The sequence below is a fragment of the Centruroides sculpturatus genome, unplaced genomic scaffold, assembly GCF_000671375.1.
Source record: "Centruroides sculpturatus isolate CEXI.00-Female unplaced genomic scaffold, Cexi_2.0 scaffold137, whole genome shotgun sequence".
Taxonomy (NCBI): Eukaryota; Metazoa; Arthropoda; class Arachnida; order Scorpiones; family Buthidae; genus Centruroides; species Centruroides sculpturatus.
In genome coordinates this window covers 965,959-985,861 of record NW_019384453.1, presented here as the reverse complement: position 1 = coordinate 985,861, position 19,903 = coordinate 965,959, and the positions used below count along the sequence as shown (strand labels likewise).

General features: G+C 27.2%; 1 protein-coding gene across 2 annotated transcripts; it reads right to left on the bottom strand.

The window, feature by feature from the left end:
* Window positions 1-1,419: 1,419 nt before the first annotated feature.
* Window positions 1,420-18,203, bottom strand: LOC111620605 (E3 ubiquitin-protein ligase RNF180-like). 2 transcript variants are annotated; one of them, XM_023362571.1, is made up of 3 exons: window positions 18,044-18,203; window positions 15,382-15,624; window positions 1,420-1,945 (listed from the first exon to the last, which is right to left on the bottom strand). In XM_023362571.1, exons 2-3 carry the CDS (start codon window positions 15,574-15,576, stop codon window positions 1,544-1,546), a joined length of 597 nt encoding a protein of 198 aa, XP_023218339.1. In that variant the 5' UTR covers window positions 15,577-15,624; window positions 18,044-18,203; the 3' UTR covers window positions 1,420-1,543. The 2 variants fall into 2 exon arrangements, with proteins under 2 accessions (XP_023218339.1, XP_023218338.1); XM_023362570.1 differs by lacking the exons at window positions 15,382-15,624; window positions 18,044-18,203 and adding an exon at window positions 12,750-13,002 and having other exon boundaries at window positions 1,424-1,945.
* Window positions 18,204-19,903: the final 1,700 nt, after the last annotated feature.

The following is a 19,903-nucleotide window of genomic DNA, read 5'->3' as shown; positions in this document are numbered from 1 at the left end:
GCGTACAAATCCATTTCAGTTTTAAAATAATGGAAAGATTGCTCTGCTATTCTAATGTATTGACATGTTTTATAAAGATTGGATTGATAGAATAAGATAATACTTCTAATAGTCACTGGTAGATGTTTTAAAAAGAACATATTACCAAAAAAAAATAACTAATTCACCATTAATCATGACTAGAACAAACAGAGAATTTAGGAGTATCAAGCTCAAATTTGAAAAAGTAAACCACTGAAGATGGCATCTAAAATCTAAAAGTCAACATTTTCAGTGAGAAAGCATAAAGAAGTTTCATTAGTGCTTTGCATGAACTCTCTCTCTCTCTCTTTTTGGTTGAGAGCATATACAATATATACATTTCATTTTCTATGTCTATTTCCTTTAATTCTGAGATAATTTCAATAAATATAGTAAATACTATGTATAGAATGAAAATTGGTTAAAACATTTGTTCATTTTGAAGCAGTGACTTTTTGTTGTTTCAATTTGCCTAAAATGAAAATTCTGTTAAAACTGAATTTTTTAAAATTGTAATTAGAAAATGTAATGACTGAAGGAGAGGCTTTGGTCCAAAATGCTAAAATGTAGTAGTGTACAGTATTAAGTTAAAGATATTTTAATTTAAAATTGTGTGATTCTCTTCCCTTGGTATAACAAGTCCTAGTTCACAATAACATCCAAAGTGGACAAAAGCATAATATATGTAATTAAGGAAAAGAAGCATGTATAAAAAACCTGAAAAAATTAGAGTCCTGTGCAATTTTGGCTTTTACAGGTTTTACTAGATAATAATTAAACCAAACCTTGACAAAAATCTTTAAAATGCAGCCTTTTTAAAGATTTTTGTTGAGGTTTGGTTATTATTTAAGTGCAGTTAGAGAAGAGTGTAATAATTAAACAAAGAAGCCAAAACAATTAAATTTAATATATAAAATACTATTTCTCAATTAGTTATTAGCAGATGAAAAATTATTATTTATGAAAAATATTGTTTAATGGGAAAATGAATAAATGCAACATATAATCGATTTAAACACTTTAGAATTTTTTATACAAAAATTATTATTATTATATGTATATGCATTAAATTAAATAAATACCATGAATATACTTTTTGTATAAACTTATTTTTTAGTTTCAAAAAACAAAATATTTTGAAACAACTGATGATAAAAATTAAGAAGCAAAAAAATTTATCAAAGTAATATATTGATATTTGAAGAGCTAGTAGAATCAAATATTTGGAAATTTAAAAATTCACTTGATTAATTGACTTGATATATTTTCTTATGTTTATTTCTAGTAAGACAAACTTTGTGATATCAAATCTATTTAATGTCACTACATACGATTACATTAATTCTTTCCCTTTTTACATAAAAAAAAAGGAAAAAATTACTAAATACGATAAATAACAATGAGTGTTTCTTCTGGTTATTGATAAAATCATTATGAATCACAAATATAAAGGAAAATTATGATTTTCAAAATATAATTTTTATTCAAAAAGGAACTATTTTAAAACTTATTTTATTTAATTTTATAAATAAGCTTTAGATTTATCACCTTCTTGAAAAGTATCTTTTTCTTTCCTCATATTATTCAAATTATCATTTTCAGGAACAAGATCTGAACCTTCAACATTTTCCATCATGCATGAATCAAAATGTGAAATCTGAGACACAGTCTCTTTGGGTATAGCTAAACTGGTTCCTTCCAATGCCAACGTGTTCAAATTATGAATATTGACAACAGGTGGAGAATGAATCTTTCCCTTGATACTGTCAATTTCTGATTTCAGTTCAAAATCTATTTTTGATTTAACTACATGAATTGCAGGAAGTACAATGCCGCATGTACACTGACTGCCACTGACAAAATCATAGGATCCAATACGGTTACTGCATGTTGGACAGCACAATTTTCCTTTAATCCAATTTCCCTGTAAAAGAAAACATATTTATGAAAACTGAAAATTTTGAAAAATTAAATTTAAAAAAAAACTTTAAAAAACTAAAATTTTAAATCAGTTTCGATTAAATTATATATAGCTTTTTACTGAATTTTTATTTTTCAGACTATTTTGATTTTAATGAAGAGACATTGTTTGAATAATTTACATAATACAGTTATGTGAATATCTGGCAATGCTGTATTATATATCTTTTAAAATACTATGAATATAACACAATCTTTCAAATACTTTTATCCCATTATAGGTTCAGCCAACACCACTAGATACAAAATCTGAATGCTGTTTGGAACACACAGTCTGACATCAACATCCAAGTTTAACTAGAAGCATTTTTCTATATTAGCTATATTATTTTCCTTTACTTTTTATCATGATAAAACTAAATAATTCCAAATAGGTATTGTGTAGCAGGATACAAAGGAAGATATTCATATGAACAAAAAGTCCAAACTGAAGAACTGGACTGAAAAACACAAATAAATGAATTTAATTCCTAAGGAGGATTTTCACCCATCAGTACATTCTCAAGTAATTAATTTAAGAATGCATATTTTGGATGTTGTATAGATCTATATAACTAATTTTTTGAATCTGATGATATACTATAACAAAGTTAACATTAAATAATTACTGTACATTAAATCATGAATTTTTTGCATATTGTATGAAACTTTGATTTCACTGAAGTTGGATTCATGAGTTTTATTCCAAATCTTAACAAAATTTTAGATTTTAATTAATTCAGGAAATATCTTTAAAGTTTTACTTTCAATAATAGTTTATTTTAAGGAGCTGAAAAAGATATATAAGATTACGTAAAATTTTTAGATATGTTTAATAAGATCTACAGTGAATTGTGTTACAGTATATTAAAAACATATAAATGGGATTATTTTAATTGAAGTAGAAAATTATCATCTCACATTATTCATATTTTGCTTCCATTCCATAACTCTGTTTCTGTTTAATCACTGTAACAATAATTAAACAAAACATTCAGATCTCTAACATATTAAATCAGTAGAAGTTATTTTTAGATACTGTACATCATTTACCTAAAAGTAACTTCTATCATTAAATCAATACCAAGATTTCATAAAGTCCTGGAATAAATTATATATATAATACATATATAATTTATAATATATTATATTATATTAGATATTTTNAAAAAAAAATCTTATATATAGAAAAATATATAAGATTTAAACATACCCTTATATCTAGTATTTTTATAAACTTAAATCTTCATAAAATTTGTTATAAGATTCATGATTGTATACACACTAAATTATAAGTTACTAATGAAATATATTTTGTTATATTTGTTATTGCTGATTATAAGTAAGAAGTCATTTGCTTTTTCAGATCAAATTATATACTTACATATACAGTTATCTCTTCTACAACACAATTTAAAAATTGGAGATATTCCTCATATAACATGACTTCCGGTTTCATTCTAACACAATTTTGGAAATCCTCTGTTCAAAATTTCATAATTTTTAAGTGTAAACTTCATTATTTGATACTTTTTTTAATTCAAGTAAGCATGTGTGTCATCTCAAATTTGCTCATGGATAATTTTCAAATTATTTTATGCTTTTTGTCAGGTTTACTTTAATGAAAACTGATAGGAAAAGGAAGAAAAAAATTGCACTAACTTTCCTATCAACCAGATGTCATCATTGCTTTCAGATTTAGCCCTTAAGATTGTCACTGTGTTTTGTTTTTATAGATTAATCTTCATATTTAGTAAAGTTTATTTAAACATTTTTAGGTAAGTGTTATTAAACTTTTTTAACCATAAGTATTACTTACCTACAAATAATTACTTCATTCGTAAAAATGACAAATGGAATATAGCAGTGTTTTGGTACTCAAACAACTCAATATTCAAACACAAATTCTGGAAAAAAGTCACTCGGTATTCAACTGAACAAACATGACCCACTAAAACATATTTTCTATTAGTAGCATATTTTTATTTCATCATCCATAAAAAATTTTTATGATAAAAATAAAAAATATGAAAATATTACTGATACTTCTGATTAAGATCAACAAAAAAAACAGATGACGACAATATTTTGTAAAAAGAAAATGCCCTCATTTAACTAAAATTAATATGAATGTTTAATACAGTACTTTTAATTGTAAATGTTAATTAATTATTGATTGCTTTAATAAATGTATTTTTCTTAGTAATGAAAAAGAATAGACTACTTTTGCTAACTTCTGGAATGTAACCCCATGTTTTGCATTAGTCCTTTGTTTTTATAGAATGGATTCTTATAACACAGCACTTTTTTGGAGTGTAACTACTATGTTATACAAGGAATACCTGTACTTCTGAAATGCATTTAAAAAAAATCAAAAAATTAAATTTAATATGAAATAAAGTCAGTTAATATTAGATTTTAAAGTTTCTTAGAAAAGTTTAAACATATATTTAAAACATTTTAAATAATAAAATTCAAAATTGTTTTCAGATATGTGAACTAAATTTTACAAAAAAAATGAGATAAGTGAAGCATAAGAATATGATAAGACATCAAGGTCTAGAAGAGAGATCCTTTAAGAGAGGAGAAAAAGATTAGAATAGTTTAGCATTCTAATTCATGCTAGACTATTCTAATATTTTTCTATGCTATTCTATGCTTTGTTTTATTCCTAATTCTCTTTGAATTAGCAATAAAATAAAGCATACAAATAAAAGCAATGTATGACACTGAATCAAAATAAACAAATTGTCAGACATTTGATTACATGATAAGTTTGTAAATCTGATTTTGGACAATGATTTCAAAACCAGAATGTAAGTTTCCTTAATATGAGACTTGATTCAGTGCCTACAGTTGTTTCCCTCTGTAATAATTAATGAAAATTTTAATGTTTCTGTTTTGTTTATAATTGTGGTACTTCTGTCCCATATTTGTGACATGTATTGTTATTTTCACCCTGTGTTTTTGTAATACCTCATGTGTACTTATTGCTGGAGGTGATAATGGTCTTGTTCTGTCAGGTGCATGTCTGAATAAGTCTGACTGTGCTATCGCCAATTGGTGGAAAGGAAAAGGTGACAACTATAAAGATATAAAAACAAGAAAATTGGTGCGGCATCCATCTTTTCTCTTTTGGGCTTCATCTCAATAAACGTAATCACCAAATGGGCTTAGGAGATTCTTCAAAAAGGACTAGTGAGCACATACAGGAACAGGATAAAAGGACTCTTTATCCCAAGTATCACACACCACTAGAATGAAAATATATATATATATTATACAGTAGACCCCTCTATAACACGGATTCGTATAACACGGCAAAAAAATTGCAAACGTTTTCTTATAACACGCTAAAATGTCATTGCCGATTCGTGTCGTGACAGGATAGTCGAATCTAGACCAATAGTGGATATTGCATGAACCGTTGAGTTTAAACGAGCCAACTAAAAACCATTTATTATTTAACGTCCATAAAAATTATATTTATATTAATGATGTCTCCAAAGTTCAGCGAATTTTTTGCAGAAAAATAACTTATCAGGAAACATGCGTAGGCCATTCAATGAACCGCTCCGCGACAAAAACAAGCTTAAGCAATGGCGTCTTCAAACGGTGCGCACTTGGTAAGTAATCCTACAATTTTTTGTTTATAGCATAGTTTATATGGATTATTCCCAAAATGTGGAAATGTTGAGTCAAATTAATCTAGAATCGATTAATTTTATGGAAGAAAACCTTTCAAACTGCCATAGCCGCTAAACTGCACACGTGCCGGGCTGCGATTGGCTCATGTACTTAAGTGACTTGTACAACAGGGAATTCATATAACATGGAACGTATCTACCGTGTTATAGGGTGCTACTGTATATACATACATATATAGAAAAAAAAATCACATTCTTTTTGGAACAGTGCTCTGGAGATGATTCCCTAACAGTGAAGAAATGAGGAAGGGAAAAATGCCCAACACCAGGTATAATGCATTCAATGAGTTCCTCGCACATTAAATATTGTACAGACCAATATACTCAGAGATGAGAACTTCTTGATATCTGTATATTCTTTACCCACGAGGGAGAAAAATGAATATAGAGAGTGATATTGTCGGATTTATGTCCCCTTTTGGATCAGGATAAGTGTTACATATTATACATAATTCATGTCTAACTGCTCTCATATTAAGGGAATTACATAATACTGTAATAAAATTACACAGCAAAATGGTTGGAATTTACCATTTAAAGCAGGGGTGTCCAACCTTTTTGTTTCTCTGGACCACATTGGAAGAAGTCATTGAAAGACACTTTTAATTTCTACTTAGAAATAGATAATTTTATTTATTATAAAGAAGTCAAACAAAAATTTATTTGAAAAACACAAATATTTGTTTTATTTGGGTCTTTAATTAATAAAACAACAACAAAACACCATTTTAAAGAGGGCCGCGGGTTGGACACCTGATTTAAAGTAATTAATTCTCTGCAGTTTGAATTTGTTTTAGAAAAACTTAAATCTCTTACATATGATGAATTTGTCTAATGATATTTTATTTAAACATTCTGAGTTCTTTACAGAATTAAAGAGCATAAAGATACTAATAAAAATTAGATAATTAAATTTGTTCATGAATAACTGGTATACTTGAGCTTTCTGATTATTTTAGGATAGTATGACTAAGTTACTTGTATAATTATGTTTTTTGTTATTTTCCTGAAACAGGGTGAAACATTCTTCATATCACAAAATATATTGTATTATATTATGAAAATTTTATGCTTATATATAAAAAAAAATTAAAGAGAGGAAAGGGCAAGATTAAATTAAAATACCTTATCAGCTGAAAATTATAAATTTTCAGCTGATAAGGTGAATTGGTTAAACCAGGGCTTCTTAAACAAAATCACAATCATAAATGGTGTCGTGAATAAAAAAAGTTTAAGAAGCCCTGGGTTAAACAATAAATGTTAAGTTGTAAATTGTATGGAATAATAGTTTAATCTAATCTATTTGGTCTGCTTCCTAGAAAAAAAGCTGTTTTTTAATATATTTTTAACTATATAATCTATACTGTATATATAAAAATGAATGTATGTCTGTCTGTCTGTCCTTCATGCATTACCACACCGTTTATCCGATTGCCACGAAACTTTGGGAAGTTGTTTAATATACTCCCGCGAAGGTTTCTGGCATAGTATGATTGCCATAAAGCTTTGGGAAGTTTTTTAATACACTCCCGCGAAGGTTTCTGACATAGTACATTTATCCTACAATAGATGGCACGAGTGTATACAAGCATTTCATCGTGAGATCGATGGATTTCAAATTGTGAAGACCATTTCCCCCCTCCAAAAAATATCTCTATATATGCATTTGTGAACTGTTATTTATGATATTTGTAATAATTTTTGTTTAATCACTTTATTTCAACTATTTTTTGCTAATTATGTATTCGCTCAAACTTTGTTAAAACCTTAACTGTAACCCGAACAACAACCAAAGTTGTAGAATGAAATTCACCTATTTTACCAATCTAGGGATCCACCCTTTTCCAAATTTTAATATCAACTCAAAATAATTTAAAAAGACAAATTACATTAAAATGGTTTATTATCCAACTATCAGAAATTTCACAACATGCCAAGGAAGAGAGGAAGGAGCAATCAAATAATCAAAATTATAAAGGATTAAAAAATATATATAAAAATGGGAAATATCGCACTTCTAACAATCTCTGCAAGTATGTGGGCTAAATTTAAAGAATCCATGCTTCTCACATGTACAATTGTATGTGGCCAGCTCATGCGTCGGAAAACCTTCTGATTTATTTGTGTACGCACCAGACGGAAAAACAAAAAATATCGTGTATCCACAAGCACTCCAATAAATAAATAGAATTGAAATGACAGTTTGAAATGTTTTCCCGATGAAAATATTAGAGAGGAAAGGGCAAGATTAAATTAAAATACCTTATCAGCTGAAAATTATAAATTTTCAGCTGATAAGGTGAATTGGTTAAACCAGGGCTTCTTAAACAAAATCACAATCATAAATGGTGTCGTGAATAAAAAAAGTTTAAGAAGCCCTGGGTTAAACAATAAATGTTAAGTTGTAAATTGTATGGAATAATAGTTTAATCTAATCTATTTGGTCTGCTTCCTAGAAAAAAAGCAGTTTTTTAATATATTTTTAACTATATAATCTATACTGTATATATAAAAATGAATGTATGTCTGTCTGTCTGTCCTTCATGCATTACCACACCGTTTATCCGATTGCCACGAAACTTTGGGAAGTTGTTTAATATACTCCCGCGAAGGTTTCTGGCATAGTATGATTGCCATAAAGCTTTGGGAAGTTTTTTAATACACTCCCGCGAAGGTTTCTGGCATTTATCCTACGATAGATGGCGCGCGTTTACACGAGCATTCGAGCACAGTGTGTTCGATCGATTTCAAATTGTGAAGACCATTTCCCCCTTCAAAAAATATCTCTATATATGCATTTGTGAACTGTTATTTACGATATTTGTAATAATTTTTGTTTAATCACTTTATTTCAACTATTTTTTGCTAATTATGTATTCGCTCAAACTTTGTTAAAACCTTAACTGTAACCCGAACAACAACCAAAGTTGTAGAATGAAATTCACCTATTTTACCAATCTAGGGATCCACCCTTTTCCAAATTTTAATATCAACTCAAAATAATTTAAAAAGACAAATTACATTAAAATGGTTTATTATCCAACTATCAGAAATTTCACAACATGCCAAGGAAGAGAGGAAGGAGCAATCAAATAATCAAAATTATAAAGGATTAAAAAATATATATAAAAATGGGAAATATCGCACTTCTAACAATCTCTGCAAGTATGTGGGCTAAATTTAAAGAATCCATGCTTCTCACATGTACAATTGTATGTGGCCAGCTCATGCGTCGGAAAACCTTCTGATTTATTTGTGTACGCACCAGACGGAAAAACAAAAAATATCGTGTATCCACAAGCACTCCAATAAATAAATAGAATTGAAATGACAGTTTGAAATGTTTTCCCGATGAAAATATTAGAGAGGAAAGGGCAAGATTAAATTAAAATACCTTATCAGCTGAAAATTATAAATTTTCAGCTGATAAGGTGAATTGGTTAAACCAGGGCTTCTTAAACAAAATCACAATCATAAATGGTGTCGTGAATAAAAAAAGTTTAATGAATAATAATAATAATATAATAATAATAAATTTCAATAAAAATGATAAAATGTAAATTTAATTTTATCATAACGAGTTTGCTTGAATTTCGTTTCTTCTGAAATCGCAGCAATGCATGACGGGTAAGCTAGTATGAACATAAATTATTGAGACATAACAGATCCCAGTGTTAACTTTATTTCAAATAATGTAAATTTAAAAATTTCTACCTAATATTATTTCTTGTATTAAATATTAACAATAAAAATATATTATTAATCTGTTAAAAAATCTGAAATATTAATAGTTTAAATAAATTATTGAAACAAATCCTTTTTGAATAATGAGTTATAATAGACTCAAACTAGTGACGTCATGAAGGCTTTCTGTCTAGGTGGTGTTGGTTCAACCAGGTTAACAATGGGGAAACAAGGTAATAGTGAGGTTGCGGCTTAAGTTTTCATCTCTAAAACATGAACATCAAATGTTGAGTGTTCACGTTCTAGAGATGAAAACTTCAGCCACAACCTCACTAATAAGGGGCACAGCCCAACATATTCAAGCAGACTGACACCTGAGGTTTTTAGATCATGGGATCCAGGATGTAAATTTGATCCCAGATTCTTCAGAGAAGTAGGCAGATGCTTCACCATTCTAAATTACTGTCTATTAAGTCAAACTAATGATATTTGTTTAAAAATTTTAATATTTTGTAACTTTAAATAGAAGTGTTTACCAATTGAAAATAATCACTTAGCCGTAGAAATAGTTATCAGTAAAAATAAAACTACTGTAATTTTTTCAACAAAGTTTATTTGTGTAAAAGTTATTACATAAAGATCATTAACAATTACAAAAATTTCATTACTAATTTTAAAAAAGTATATAACGATCATTTTCAATATTAAAAGCACATCTAAAAAGTGATTAAAAAATTCAATATGCATTATAATTTTATAAATTTGTGTTAAATTGGATAAAGATACCTATTTTTCTGTTATATGGCCCAATTTTCCTTTCTGTTTCTGCATTAGACAGGTTAATTTATATTAATTTTTGCAAAAAATTCAAGGAACTGAAGAAATTTTCCATTAATGACAAGTTTTTGCTATATACAGGTTTTATTATAGACATATTTGACTGCATTATATTATTATTTAAAGTTAACAAAATAAAATTTGGCACCATATTGACAATTAATTGCTTCTTTTGGTTGCCATTATCATATCTGAAAATCTGTTCTATAAGCTGTTAAAAAAAAAAAAAGTAAATTTGTATGTTTAAACTGAGGATGGCTCAAGTAGAGCCAAAACATTTTAAAATAATTTTTAGTAACCAAAAATAGTAGTGATGGTCTATTTAATTATATCATTAATAACCAATCAAGACAATTATCAAGAATTTCATTGATTTATATTGATCAGAGTGTTCTAGTTCATGTTCTAGTTCTAGTTCATGGAATTTATTATTGGTCAATTTTGAATTACTTTAACTGCAGCAGCTTATCTCCATAAATCAAAATTTTTCCTTGTTGGATTCAAACTGGATACATTTCATGTCTTTATTACATCTATATATGATTCAGAAATTTTAAAAGTAAGAATTATTCAATAGAAAATCAATAATATTGCTCTCATTCCCTCTCATTTTATTACATATTAGTCCTTCCTGAAAGTATATTTGATCTTACTGATTTGTCCCTTCTTAGATAGTATTTTTGAGTCACCCTTCCAAACAAGGAAGGAAAGAAAAACTTTCCATTTATTTTATTTATTTCTTTGTTAATATGTACTACTATTATTATTATTTTTATTACAAAATGTGTAGAATTGTATTTGCCTAATGAATATAAATGTTAAAATATTTATTAGTTATCAAATATGGCTGAAATTAAAAAATTGATCCATTTTGCTTTCATTGTTAAAAAAACCATTTTACAATTAAACAAGTGATGTCAGTTTGTCTATTGTAATTCTTATCCAAGCATCTTTTTATTTTTTCATTTTTTCTCTTACTCCATCTTTTCACTAAAACTCCAGTACAGTCGACCCCCCTATAATTACGATTCCTATAAAACTGCGAAAAAATTGTGACGGTATCCGTAAAAAAAGGTAAAAAAAACTCCTATAATTACGTAAAACGTCATTGGGCAGCCGAACTACTTTCCCGCCGTCCATAGTGCCACACTACGGAGAGATTTCTATCGTCTGGACAATATTATATAAATTATATATAAATTAGGTACTGTACATATAATTATATATAAATTAGGTACTGTATATATAATTATATATTAACTTATTGTAACTTTATTATAATTAAATATATAATTTCCGCCATCTAGCGTGGCGCCACGCTACGGAGATTTTTACGCTAACTATCGTCTGTCAGTATGTAAATTAGGTACCGTAAGTCTAATACAGTACTGTAATTTTATACATTTCTTGTGAAAGAAACATTTCTTATTCAACGGCGATTAAAATTATTTATATTAATGATGTCTCCGAAGTTCAACGAAGTTTTCGCAGAAAAATAAGTTATCAGAAATCGGCCGTGGTTTGGTGTGCTGCTTCGCGACGAAAACAAGCTTTAGCAATGGGGTTGTCGAATGGTGCATACTCGGTAAGTAATCCTACAATTTTTTGTTTATAGCGTAGTTTATACGGATTATTTCCAAAAAATATATACGTATTTTGGAAATGTTGAGTCGGATTAGTCTAGAATCGATTAATTTTATGGAAGAAAACCTTTCAATCAGCCGTAGTCCGTAAACTTGACACGTGTCGGGCTGTGATTGGAAGGACTCATTAGAAATCGAATTCCTAAAGAATGGAACATATCTATGATCTTATAGGGGGGTCGACTGTATTTGTAAGTGAATTCCTAATTTAAAAGTGCACAAAAATCATGAGGAGAAGTTGGAACTATCATTGAAACATCTATAAAAATATTTTTGGAATTTGAAACGTTTTTTCATAATAGTTTAGAAATTAAATTATAATAGTTTTAGAATTCAAAAGCTGTTTTTCTCTAAATCTTTTGTCTTATTTTTCATTAAAAAAACCCCATATCATGTCACTACATTACATGAATTTTTATCATCATTCTGAAGATATTACTGTAATTTATACAAAATTATTATTACATCCACATGCAACAAGACATTATCATCATCTTTTAGTCTAAAAAAAAAAAAGGTTGAAAGAAATTTCTACTTCATTTATAGTAAGTGGTAATCAAGTATGCAGCACTGTTTCATCAGTTGGTAACTTTGTATGAAGTTTTAAACATTATTTCTCTAGCTTAACAAAAGAGTATAATTAAAATAATCTTAAAAAACAAAATTATATATTAATTTTTCATTATTTCTACTTTGTAATATTTTTCATTAATAGAGTAGGAACAATTTATAAATTTTCATGTAACTTAAAGTTATATTTTCATACAAAAACTTTTAAAAAATAGTTATTCATTGATTACAATAGTATTGTTAAATTGTTCATATTTTTAAAAAATAATTCCTTCTTATGAATAAAAATAGTTTTAGTTAAATAGTAAAATAATATTTTTATTCATACTTGATCAATTTGTTTTTCCATCCATTCTTCTAAGACATCATCCTTTAAGAACCAAACATGCTTCTCATTTTCTAGATCTTCACAAACAGTCATATTTGTACTTTTATCATATGCTGCATTATGTGAAGGTATTACATTTTCACTTGTAAATAATATATGGCGACATTTTCTACACTTAAATGTTGCTTCGTCCATTCTGTATTAACTGTTTTCACATTCAAATGATCACAGTCATAAATACACCTATAAATAATATATTAAAAATAAATATATTAATCCTCCAAGAAAATAAGACTTCATAGTTCTTTTACTCTAAAATCAATAAATTTCATTTATGTAATTTTTGTCAAAATAACTATAAATAGCTATATTTTCAAATAAATTGATGTCTACACTTATTTAAATGACTTGTTCAATTTGTAAAATATAAAATTTCTAAATCATTCTACACAATAAAATAATTTTAAAAACTATCACATCTCATAGAACAATTTAGAATCTTGATAATATACCCGATAATTAAACTGCTGCTTTTATAAAATAAAAAAATTTCAATCAAAATAATTTTGTTTATTATTTAGAAATTATAATCAAGCCTCAATTTAGTGTCACCATTTATTTCTCCCCTGAAATTGGCATTAAATTGAGTATGGTGCTAAACTGAAGTACTTCATACAATAAGAAATATACATTTAATGAGGGTTATGAGTGTTTGGGTTTGAAAGTTATGACCATGTTTGCAACATAAAGTTGTACATTTTAGTGATTCACAGACACTGACGAGTTCTCTATTTAGTATTTTTGATTAAGATCTGTTCACAAATATTCATTGGCACTTTACAAAGTGTTAACAAATTGGTGCTGTATAGCAGGGTGACATATTGAGATTTAACTGTATGTATTTATTTCAAAATTAGTATGATACATAATTGAAAATTTACATCATCTATTAAAAAAAAAGAAGTTACTACATATAAAATATCTAAATTCAAATTATCTATATCTTTACATAGTTTCTATCTATTTACATAGGAATGAAAAAAAAATATTTGTTCAGTATAAAATCATTATTTTTGAAATATTCATTTTGATTGTTAACAAACACAAATATATATTTTTAAATAAATGCTTTTCTGAAAAGGATATATTAACATTATTATTATTATAATTAGAAAGTTTTACTCAATTTATTACATATAATAGTAATTTGATTCAAATTTGTATTTACAGTAGAGAGGTTGTGGCTGACATTTTCATAGCAAAAACGTGTACGTCGTACGTTCAGCGCCGCCTTCCTGTAAGCCTAGAAGTTTGACAATGGCATTTGATATGTCGAGCATAATTCCACTGACATTCCAAACGCCATTGTCAAACTTCTAGGCTTACAGGAAGGCAGTGCTGAACGTCCGACGTACACGTTTTTGCAATGAAAACATCGGTCACAACCTCTCTAGTATTACAGAATTTTCTTCTTCTTCTCAAATTATTAAGATTTATAATTTAAAAATTTCTGATTTGCTATACTTGAAACACTGTTGAGTAACTGTTTTACAGCTTCAATGATCAAATTAATTTTAATTCATCAAAAAACTTTAATACAATTACAATATGCAATTTAGCTTTATATTGTGATTATAGTATTTTCTCCGTGTATAGTACCATATAATTGAAAACATTTAATCATCTAATATGTATATATTAGATGATTAAATGTTAAGTGAGAAATTCTGAAATAGGAAGAATGCAAATGTGAAACAGAAATAAATAAAATATCAATATAACAAAAGAAAATAATTGATTCAATATTATGACGATGAAAACTTTAAAAATAGCATCTCTCATAATTTGAAATATTAGAACTGTGCCAATAGACAAGGCAGAGAAACAATTGCCTCAAACATCAAATTGAAAAGGATATAAAAAGATACCATAATGCCAACAGAAATATAAGTTCTTAGGCTTGCTTTAAGTTCCAAAATTTTTATTCAGAAAAATCCCATTACAACCCAAAATAAAAGAATCAAACTCACACTACACATAACATATATTTATCAAACATATAGCATTTCAAAGCATTTATATAATACTGTACTAAACCTATTACCTATCAAAAGTGCATCGCTTCTATTAAAATTTTACAGTTATCCTTTTGTTGTACATCTAAACGTCTTTAATTTACTACTATAATCAATAACAAAAAATATACACAAGACAGACAAAACAATTCCATATGGATATAGATTTAAGTAAGTCAACAAGCCCAAATCTCATTTATAACATTACCAAACCTTTCACAACCACAAAAAACTTTGAAATAGAATAATTATTATTATTTAATTCCTTTAGACTCAAGGTTGTATGAACTGGTAAACAGCAGAAGAAATACCTGAAAAAAACTTTAAAAATTTTATTCTTATTGCAATAATTGTGTTTTTAAGAAGATTAACTGATGTATAGTCTAGTTAATTTATGTAATACTTTTAAATTATTACATATATTAGAATTATAACATATTAATTATAAAATTTTTACATATATTGAAAGAAAATATTTGCAAAACTTCATAAAATAATTCCTTCTTATGAATAAAAATAGTTTTAGTTAAATAGTAAAATAATATTTTTATTCATACTTGATCAATTTGTTTTTCCATCCATTCTTCTAAGACATCATCCTTTAAGAACCAAACATGCTTCTCATTTTCTAGATCTTCACAAACAGTCATATTTGTACTTTTATCATATGCTGCATTATGTGAAGGTATTACATTTTCACTTGTAAATAATATATGGCGACATTTTCTACACTTAAATGTTGCTTCGTCCATTCTGTATTAACTGTTTTCACATTCAAATGATCACAGTCATAAATACACCTATAAATAATATATTAAAAATAAATATATTAATCCTCCAAGAAAATAAGACTTCATAGTTCTTTTACTCTAAAATCAATAAATTTCATTTATGTAATTTTTGTCAAAATAACTATAAATAGCTATATTTTCAAATAAATTGATGTCTACACTTATTTAAATGACTTGTTCAATTTGTAAAATATAAAATTTCTAAATCATTCTACACAATAAAATAATTTTAAAAACTATCACATCTCATAGAACAATTTAGAATCTTGATAATATACCCGATAATTAAACTGCTGCTTTTATAAAATAAAAAAATTTCAATCAAAATAATTTTGTTTATTATTTAGAAATTATAATCAAGCCTCAATTTAGTGTCACCATTTATTTCTCCCCTGAAATTGGCATTAAATTGAGTATGGTGCTAAACTGAAGTACTTCATACAATAAGAAATATACATTTAATGAGGGTTATGAGTGTTTGGGTTTGAAAGTTATGACCATGTTTGCAACATAAAGTTGTACATTTTAGTGATTCACAGACACTGACGAGTTCTCTATTTAGTATTTTTGATTAAGATCTGTTCACAAATATTCATTGGCACTTTACAAAGTGTTAACAAATTGGTGCTGTATAGCAGGGTGACATATTGAGATTTAACTGTATGTATTTATTTCAAAATTAGTATGATACATAATTGAAAATTTACATCATCTATTAAAAAAAAAGAAGTTACTACATATAAAATATCTAAATTCAAATTATCTATATCTTTACATAGTTTCTATCTATTTACATAGGAATGAAAAAAAAATATTTGTTCAGTATAAAATCATTATTTTTGAAATATTCATTTTGATTGTTAACAAACACAAATATATATTTTTAAATAAATGCTTTTCTGAAAAGGATATATTAACATTATTATTATTATAATTAGAAAGTTTTACTCAATTTATTACATATAATAGTAATTTGATTCAAATTTGTATTTACAGTAGAGAGGTTGTGGCTGACATTTTCATAGCAAAAACGTGTACGTCGTACGTTCAGCGCCGCCTTCCTGTAAGCCTAGAAGTTTGACAATGGCATTTGATATGTCGAGCATGATTCCACTGACATTCCAAACGCCATTGTCAAACTTCTAGGCTTACAGGAAGGCAGTGCTGAACGTCCGACGTACACGTTTTTGCAATGAAAACATCGGTCACAACCTCTCTAGTATTACAGAATTTTCTTCTTCTTCTCAAATTATTAAGATTTATAATTTAAAAATTTCTGATTTGCTATACTTGAAACACTGTTGAGTAACTGTTTTACAGCTTCAATGATCAAATTAATTTTAATTCATCAAAAAACTTTAATACAATTACAATATGCAATTTAGCTTTATATTGTGATTATAGTATTTTCTCCGTGTATAGTACCATATAATTGAAAACATTTAATCATCTAATATGTATATATTAGATGATTAAATGTTAAGTGAGAAATTCTGAAATAGGAAGAATGCAAATGTGAAACAGAAATAAATAAAATATCAATATAACAAAAGAAAATAATTGATTCAATATTATGACGATGAAAACTTTAAAAATAGCATCTCTCATAATTTGAAATATTAGAACTGTGCCAATAGACAAGGCAGAGAAACAATTGCCTCAAACATCAAATTGAAAAGGATATAAAAAGATACCATAATGCCAACAGAAATATAAGTTCTTAGGCTTGCTTTAAGTTCCAAAATTTTTATTCAGAAAAATCCCATTACAACCCAAAATAAAAGAATCAAACTCACACTACACATAACATATATTTATCAAACATATAGCATTTCAAAGCATTTATATAATACTGTACTAAACCTATTACCTATCAAAAGTGCATCGCTTCTATTAAAATTTTACAGTTATCCTTTTGTTGTACATCTAAACGTCTTTAATTTACTACTATAATCAATAACAAAAAATATACACAAGACAGACAAAACAATTCCATATGGATATAGATTTAAGTAAGTCAACAAGCCCAAATCTCATTTATAACATTACCAAACCTTTCACAACCACAAAAAACTTTGAAATAGAATAATTATTATTATTTAATTCCTTTAGACTCAAGGTTGTATGAACTGGTAAACAGCAGAAGAAATACCTGAAAAAAACTTTAAAAATTTTATTCTTATTGCAATAATTGTGTTTTTAAGAAGATTAACTGATGTATAGTCTAGTTAATTTATGTAATACTTTTAAATTATTACATATATTAGAATTATAACATATTAATTATAAAATTTTTACATATATTGAAAGAAAATATTTGCAAAACTTCATGTTAAAAGCATTTTTATTTACAAATTAAATGTAATTGTTTATATTTAAATAAAAATAGAAAAAATTAACTCAGCTGATTTTCATTAGTCTTAAATACCTTTATTTATTCTCTATTAATTATTTGTTTTGTATAATGCATACATCATTGACATAATATGGTGCATTAAATGCAATTCTTTTATATAAATTAAATATTTTAAATATTCTCACTTTGTAATTACAAATAGCAAACTTTCCAAAAGTTTTCTATTTCAGTATCGGCGCCCTCTACATATGTTTACGATTTTGATAACATCAAATTAAAAAATATAAATAAATGTAGATTTTTAAAATAAATTTAAAGTTTTTCAATTAAAGAAATATTTTTATATAAAAATTAAATATTTTTAAATTAATTTCTATAATTCTTATTTTTCAAAATGAACTTTTTTTTTAACTCTTTCCTCTCTGTAGGGCACTAAAAGTCTCTTTAGCAAGCCCATTATGGGTTCGGCCAGAACCACAATGGATGGATGGGTTCTGACATATCCGGATGGATCGCTTTCCAAAAATTCCTGGGGATTTTTTGAATCGTCCGGATTCGATTCCGGGTTCCCTAGGCGGTGGGCTGCCACCTTAACCGCTCGGTCATCCGGCTGTTTTCAAAATGGACTAAAAGTGTAGAAATGTCATTTCTGCTTTGATGTATTAAGAAGGAAATTTTTATTATATTCGTTATGGAGATTTTATTAAAATTTCTCAATTTAAAATTTGCGAGCAAGATCCATTCGCCGGTGAGAACACCGGCGAATGGATCTTTGATACTTTATGACGTTGACACTTTATAAGAAGGCTCTATATCGAGTTAACATGTCTATAACAAACGATTGAAAAAGCTGCTTAATACAGACTTGAGTTACTTTTTATAGCCCGAAAAAATTCTGTGACGAATTTGTCAGAAAAGGTGTTATTCGTAAAAAGTTGAATAATAAAAACTCGTATTTATCTAGAAGATGCACCAAATACATCGATTGTTGACAGAAATAATAAGAAATAAAAAAAAAAACAAATTTGAAGATTATTTCTTTACATAAGAAATTTTGTCTTCCATTGCACGAAACCAACATTACCCCATTGTTTTAAATAAGGTTTTTTTGTGAGAGAAGTGTTTATTGAACCAAATTCTGAATGAAAAATAAGAAATAAATACAGTATTATTGGAAAAAATAAATGTTTTTCATTTGACTTCGACTATGTAAATTAAACATTGATAAACTTCGAATGGCACCAGGGCCGGCCTTCTCAATAAAGGGGCCCGGGTGCAAGAAACTATTTGGGCCCTACATTTTTTGCAAAATAAAAAAAATTACAAACACGAACATATATTAATGCATGTTTATTTAAAGCGTGATTTTGTTCTTGCTAATACATGAATTACTTCAGGAAAATTATAATTTTTGCAATTTCTTTTTCAATGCTTAATATAGCAATTGCATTAAGCGTTCTGCACACATGCTGGATCGAAATAATTCTTTATTAATTTTAATTTGCTGAAAGAGCGCTCAGCACTTGCTATAGTAACTGGCAACGCAAAGAAAAGTTTTAACACAGTTAATACATTTAGAAATAACTCATTATAATTATTATTTAGTATGTATTGCATATGTCTTGTGTGTTATTTACATCTCTTTCATTCAAAATCAAATCCCGTAGCAAACCAATTTCCTGGAATAGGTTTTCATCTAGGGGAGATCCTTCTACTTTGGGACGCTTTTCTTTAAACCTTTATAATTTAAGTTCAAATTGATCTTTAGCTATGACTATTGAATATTTCTATTAGTAATTGATAACATCATTAAATATGGTGCAACACTTGACCCTATGCTATTTTATTTATGAGAAAATGTCAAATAATTATTTGCAGATATTTGTCCCAAGGTACAATCATGGATTGTACCTCGGGACACCAATGTTTGTA

Excerpts from the sequence above, each read along its gene's own strand:
- LOC111620605 (XM_023362571.1), bottom strand. The coding sequence starts at position 15,576 with ATGGACGAAGCAACATTTAAGTGTAGAAAATGTCGCCATATATTATTT. Across the intron at positions 1,946-15,381 it reads TGGAAAAACAAATTGATCAA|GGAAATTGGATTAAAGGAAA; the intron begins GTATGAATAAAA and ends TTTCTTTTACAG.